The sequence below is a fragment of the Oratosquilla oratoria genome, chromosome 38 (genome assembly GCF_046742065.1).
Source record: "Oratosquilla oratoria isolate Oo_2021 chromosome 38, ASM4674206v1, whole genome shotgun sequence".
Taxonomy (NCBI): domain Eukaryota; kingdom Metazoa; phylum Arthropoda; class Malacostraca; order Stomatopoda; family Squillidae; genus Oratosquilla; species Oratosquilla oratoria.
Genome location: NC_134814.1, coordinates 32,870,915 through 32,877,696, shown reverse-complemented (window position 1 = coordinate 32,877,696; position 6,782 = coordinate 32,870,915). Strand labels below are relative to the sequence as shown.

The 6,782-nt window shown below is 44.1% G+C and overlaps 2 protein-coding genes across 2 annotated transcripts; one reads left to right on the top strand and one right to left on the bottom strand.

The window, feature by feature from the left end:
* Nucleotides 1-1,750: 1,750 nt before the first annotated feature.
* On the bottom strand, nucleotides 1,751-2,338 carry LOC143019867 (uncharacterized). The gene has a single exon (XM_076175847.1). The coding sequence runs from the start codon at nucleotides 2,336-2,338 to the stop codon at nucleotides 1,751-1,753; it is 588 nt and encodes a 195-aa protein (XP_076031962.1).
* A 63-nt stretch (nucleotides 2,339-2,401) lies between these two features.
* LOC143019865 (uncharacterized) lies at nucleotides 2,402-3,583 on the top strand. The gene is made up of 2 exons (XM_076175846.1): nucleotides 2,402-2,408; nucleotides 2,985-3,583. Exons 1-2 carry the CDS (start codon nucleotides 2,402-2,404, stop codon nucleotides 3,581-3,583), a joined length of 606 nt encoding a protein of 201 aa, XP_076031961.1.
* Nucleotides 3,584-6,782: the final 3,199 nt, after the last annotated feature.

Below are 6,782 nucleotides of genomic sequence, written 5' to 3'. Positions count from 1 at the left end.
TCAGTTTAGACATGAAATGTTTTGCACTTCTATTTATTCTAATTAAAACTGTTTGCATTTCCAATTCCTTGATTAACTTTTTTGAGTGTACTCTCAATTTTTTCATGCAATAAATACATTGATAAATCAATACATGCACATACTAAAGGTCTTTTACTCCCAAATAAAGTGGGTACCCATGACAAAGCATACACCCACTCTAAATCTATCCCACACCTTAAGAAGAAGAAGAAGAAGAAAAAAGTGAATTTCCCTCCCATCTTAAAATATTATGAATGATGGGTCATTCTTGTTTCCCGCCAATTTGTGTGTGTGTGCGTGTGTGTGTGTGTGTGTGTGTGTGTGTGTGTGTGTGTGTGTGTGTGTGTGTGTGTGTGTGTTTGTGTGCGTATGTGTGTGTGTGTGTATGTGTGTGTGTGTGTGTGTGTGTGTGTGTGTGTGTGTGTGTGTGTGTGTGTGTGTGTGTGTGTGTGTGTGTGTGTGTGTGTGTGTGTGTGTGTGTGTGTGTGTGTGTGTGTGTGTGTGTGTGTGTGTGTGTGTGTGTGTGTGTGTGTGTGTGTGTGTGTGTGTGTGTGTGTGTGTGTGTGTGTGTGTGTGTGTGTGTGTGTGTGTTTATTTTTTTCAGAAACCACAGGGTGATCAAAAGATCAGAATACTAAACGTTTTCATCCACTAAGACATCTTTAAAGTACAAGGAAGAAAAATATAAGACAATATAAATACAGAAATAAAAAAGAAAATGGGGAAGGTCACATCCACATATATGCAATCTGATGGGTGTCGTGCATAAGATTATATATATATATATATATATATATATATATATATATCTATATATATTAATACAAAAAGTACGCAGAGTGCATTCATATAATTAAGAAACAAAACAAAAAAATGAATATATAAAGATGATATGTATGTGACCAAAAGTCCCATGAGAGGTTTAGACCTAACAACATATTACAGTAGAATGTCATGGTGTTATTTGACTATTCTATTAATGATGAAATTATCTAGTTTATACAAACCTAAGCTCAAACTAATAGTATAATCAAAAGTGCTTTCATAAAACTTGATTCGATTATGTTCTTTTTTAAGGCAGAATTATAAATAATATCTTTTTGTACATTGTCTCAGTCAATACTATGGTTAGTGTCCCTTACATGGACAAAAAACTCACTAAGCACCTGGCCTGTTCTAACACTGTATTAATGCCGGTTCATTCTCATATTCAATTCTTTACCAATATAACCAGAGGTAGTGTTTGCAGGGAATACTGTAGACACACCTGTGACCGGTTAGGTGTCCATCAAACGACGAAGTAAGTTGGAATGTCCCTATTGGGTTTACACAACACTTATATACAAAACGTGAAGCTCAGAGGGGAGCGTGGTCGATCAATCAGAAGCTTGCTCGTGGGTTGAGCGAGTCTGCTGAAGACGATTGGTACTTCCACGTACGCAATAATTTTGTACGCGAGCATGGATCTGATTGGCTGACTGCAGTGTGGGCCCGTGGAGAAGAATGCTTGGGTGGCTGCAGTGCGGGCCCGTGCTGAGGCTTTACAATACCACCATCCCTCAAAAGACGTGTCGACGTGATCGACGCGAGCGGGTGGCCTGCCCTTGAGCGCTGAACTGGAGAAGGATCGTCGTTTTGGAGGTACATCGACTCCATGCGACTTATCGACGCCCAGTCGTCCGCGCCCTTAACTCTCAAGAGGAATGCCTTGTCCTTCCTTTGAATCACTTCAAAGAGGCCCGACTAAGGCTGGTTGAGCGTTGGCGCGTTGGCGTCGTTCCTGAGGGAGACGTTCCTTAAAGAGTGTAGGTCGTTGGGCACATACCAGCGGTTTGCTGTCTTGTACGTCTGTCGGCAAGGGGCAAGCTTTTCGACAAAACGCCCGAATCAAATAAGGTTTACTGGAGAGGCCGAGTCGGGGAATGACGAGAGGGTCGCCGTATGCCAATTCGGCAGGCAAAGTGTCGAGGCCGTCCTTTAGTGCAGTCTGCAGGCTGAGAAGGGCCAAGGGAAGCTGGCTGCACCATGCTGCGTCGGTGCCTCGGAACATCAGGGGTGCTTTCAGCGTTCTGTGCAACCGCTCAACAATACCACTGGCTTCTGGGTTATAAGATGCTGTGTGGTGGATGGTGACACCCCTAGTAGCTGTCCTAGGGACATCTACAGTTGTGAGGTGAATGCGGTGTAGCAGGGTGAGGTGATGTGAGCTGGCAAACCGAATTTGGCGATCCAACCTGACACAAGGGCGGGGGGCACAATAGGAGGCGGTAACATTAGCCATGGGGACAGCTTCTGGCCAACGTTTTGAGCGGTCCATCGCCGTAAAAAGGTAGCTGTGGTTCTCGGAAGAGGGGAGGAGGCCTACTGTATCCACGTGAATATGAGCGGTTGGTGAAAAGTCCTAGTTCCTGTCTCGGTGTGTTGATGAATTTCTGATTTCTGGCAGGCGATGCATTCGCGGACCCAGGTTTAGGAGTCTTTTGTGATGTCGTGGTGTGATAGATCGTGAATGAGGTTGAACACCTGTTGCCGCATGATGATGGGGGTCCATGACTTTTCGTCGCCGTCTTTTCGTCGCCGGACTTTTCGTCGCCGACGTTTCGTCGCCGGACATTTCGTCGCCGCGACTTTTCGTCGCCGGACGTTTTGTCGCCGCGACATTTCGTCCCCGCGACTTTTCGTCGCCGGTCTTTTCGTCGCCGGACTTTTCGTCGCCCCAAGCATAAATTGTATGCAAAGATTGACAATATTTGAAATATAAAATAATTGAAATATAAAATTGGAAATATATGATTTAATGCCAAATTCAATATACTTCTTCTGATTGATCTTGATGTGATTATTGGTAGTAGCGTCTGTCCAGTCACTTTTTTTCTAGTAATAATCACATAATCCTATTATTTATTATTATTACATTGGTCACCTAATATTATTGATAGTGAAAATTCTTACGGAATCATAAGACTATCAAAGTGGATGCTTCTTCCACTTGACGCAGTGCATTCAAAGAAAGATACAGAGCATAGGCCTGCAGAACCAGTACCGCAACGACTACGAGACGTTCCAATACTGCCGCATGCTGCCCGCCCTTGCCTTCGTACCTCCGGCCGACGTCATCGACGCCTTCGAGACGCTAGCCGATGAGATGCCCGACGAACTGACACCACTTCTGGACTACTTCGAGGATAACTACGTCGGCAGACCAAATCGAAGAGGTGTTCGGCGCACTCCACTGTTTCCCATTCAACTCTGGAATATGCATCAGCGTGTGCTAGATGAGGAAGACAGAACTACTAACGCTGTCGAGGCATGGCATCGTGGACTTCCAACATTCCTCGGTGCAACCCATCCGACCATCTGGAAGTTTATTAAAGGAATACGACGAATTCAGAAAACTAAGGATGTTGAGATCGAGCAACTCGTAGCGGGCAACGCCGCCCGAGGCCGCCGTCCAATCTACGAGCGGCTGGACGAGAGGATTATGAACATTGTAGAGGACTATGAAAACCGTGACATACTGGATTATCTGAGAGGTATCTCACACAACATCGTGCCTTACTAAAGAACTTTACATTTCAATACATATGACATATGACATATGACATATGACATTAAATCATATATTTCCATTTGTCAATCTTTGCATACAATTTATGCTTGGGGCGACGAAAAGTCCGGCGACGAAAAGACCGGCGACGAAAAGTCGGCGACGAAAAGTCCGGCGACGAAAAGACGGCGACGAAAAGTCGTGCACCCGATGATGGGTATCCAGGATCGGAAGCATCCGGTGCTGACATTGCAGAGGATAGTGGTTCCATTGGGGCCGAGTGCGATGTCTTGGCATTAGAGGGCATTTATGGAGGTACTGCGAGCCGTGAATTCTGGGTCTTTTTCTTGTTCTGCGGCGAGTTTGATGTAGTCGATGCCGTCTTCCACTGAGCCTATGACGATTCGGGAAAGGACGTCGGATACGGGATTGCGACTGCCTTTGAGGTAACACAAGATGCTGTTGGACACTCCGATGGCGGAGAGATGATGACACTACCGGTGGGACCATGCATCTGCTTGACGCGTGAATGCGTGGACTAGGGGCATATGGTCTGTCTGAACTATGAAAGACGTGCCCTCGAGAAAGTGGCGAAAATGATGGAAGACCTAATGGACTGCCGGATACTTTCTGTCGAATGTTGAGTAGTCTTGCTCTGCCTTTGGGAGTTGTCTACTTCGGGAGCTGATGGGTCGGGGGGACCTTGGACGAGCTGCTCCAGGACGGCCCAGATGGCATGGTTGGACGTGTCGGTGGTAAGGTTGAGCGGTTTCCCTGGTGAAGTGAAATCGAGGAGGGTTGTGGTTGCTTGAAGGCTTCTTGCTGCTGGGGGACCCCACACGAGGTCCTTGAGTTTGCCGGCGAGAGCTGCGTGGAGTGGGGTCATGGTGGATACTATCTCTGGAGGAAGCGATGGTAATAAATTACCATTTCCAAAAATTGCTGCAGGCTCTTCAGCGTGGTAGTGATGTGTTTGACGATGTTCTTCTTTGGAGGCGAGGATGAGGATGTCGTCGACGTAACTGGTGCAAAACGATAAGTAACTAAAGATGCCGTCCATCATACATTGAAACATGGCCCCGGAGCTTCTATGACCAAAGTAGCTGTAATTGAATGTTAATTTTGCGAAAGATGTAGTCACGGTGGTCATGGTAATGTCTAGATGTATCAGTACTTGGTAGTATCCCTTCAGCAGATCTAACTTGGTAAAGATAATAGCTCTGTTCAATAATGAAGTGATGTCGGAGATGTTTTGTATCCATATATTAACCCTATAGACATATATGCAATATTTCACATGCCTGACACGTGATCCGCATACATGCAAGAAGGGGTCGATAGGTACTGCCCCCCTCCCAATACCTCCAATCTTGCTGACCTTCATATTCCCACATCGTAAACACCCGTCTCAAACATACAACACACATCACACCACCGCCCACGGGAATTTACCAAAAAAAAGTACTTAGTGTCGCCAGATAGATCATCAACCATTTCCTTATACCTACCAAACTACACAATCAGTTGAGCAGTAGGTGTCACTCAGCTTCAGGTCAACTGGGGTAGCTGCTTCCAACTGGGAGACGGCGAGTGGCTGTGTTTCAGTGATCAGCGCCGGAGGTGCAATCTTTTTGTAATAGAATTGTTGCCTTAGAGAAAACTGTTGAGGGCCTTAAAGAGGAGAATCGAGTTCTTCGCTCGAAGGCCCAAAACACGGATGACAAACCAATGTTTGTAACTTGGGTGGAAAAAGGTGACAAACAAAACACTGAGAGTTGTTTACAAGAAGAAACGAAAAATATGCAAGAGAAGAAAGGTAAGGCAGTCGCTAGATCCCTGCCCATAGATAAGATTTTGGTTTGTAGGAAATAGCCAGGTGAGGTATTTACATTACGCCCTCTTTAACAAAGGTAGAAAGCATAGGACCCAGGTGTGTTTCCCCCAGACTGGGGTAGGTGACATTAGAGACAGGATTGAAGAGTATAATCGGGGAAGGTGTGAAATCCATTGTTTGCTTAAGTGCTGGTGGGAATAACATAGGTAAATTAGAGTGAAGAATTGTTTGCACGGTTCCGGGATGTAGTAGATATGGTTAGGAATAAGGGAGGGGTTCCTGTTGTATGTGGAAACCTTCCGAAGGGTAGAGTTGGAGGCCAATGGATGGACATTTGTCGACAACTGGGATAGCTTTTATAGTAAGAATCTTCTATATACAAGGGACAAGATACACTTGTCGCCCAGAGGATTTCGGTTCCTTGCTGAATCCCCTGTATTATTATTATTATTATTATTATTATTATTATTATTATTATTATTATTTTTTTTTTTTTTTTTTTTTTTTTACTTTTTACTTTTTATTAAGTGGGAGCAGGGGATGAAGAAAGAAGACTACCTAATATCAGCATTTATAAGGTAGAAGTAGTCAATTAGATTGAAAGACTTAAAGCTACAATACCTCCGGGTCCAGACGAAAAAATTCCGAGTGCTTAAAATTTGTAAATTTGAAATCTATGACCAGTTAAAAGAAATATTTAGTAGCGCGGTAGACACTGGTTTTGTGCCTATTACAAACGTTATTCCTGCTTTCAAAAGGGGAGATAAATCGTCTATATCCAACTACAGGCAAATCAGTTTGACATCAGTTATAGGTAAAAGCATCAATGATAATTAATATACTCAGAGAACACATCGAGAGACATAATTTGATTCTTGACACACAGCATGTTTTCTCCAAGGGTAAGTCATGTATAACCAATGTTCTATCCTTTTACACTAAAGTATATAAGACGTCAGATAAAAATGACAGTTACGATGTCTTTTTACTTTGAGTTTAGCAAAGCGTTCGACAAGGTGTCCCACCAGAGACTACTAAATAAATTGAAAGCCCATGGCATAGGAAGAAAAGTGTTAGAATGAATTAGAGCTTAGATCTGTTACAGAAAACAGCGGGTCACCATAAATGGTGTAAAATCCAGGTGGGGGAGTGTTTCTAGTGGGGTCTCCCAGGCATAGGAGGAAAAGTGGTAGAATGTATTAGAGCTTGGACCAGTGACAGAAAACAGCAGGTCACCATAGTGTAAAATCCAGGTGGGGGAGTGTTTCTAGTGGGGTCCCTCAGGGTTCGGTTTTAGGCCCCTTGTTGTTGATTATGTACATAAACGACTTGGACAATGGGATTAATAGCGATGTTAGCAAGTTTGCGGACAATACTAAA

What these genes read in the sequence shown, in the direction of transcription:
- LOC143019867 (XM_076175847.1), bottom strand. Translation starts at nt 2,338, where the DNA reads ATGGACCGCTCAAAACGTTGGCCAGAAGCTGTCCCCATGGCTAATGTT.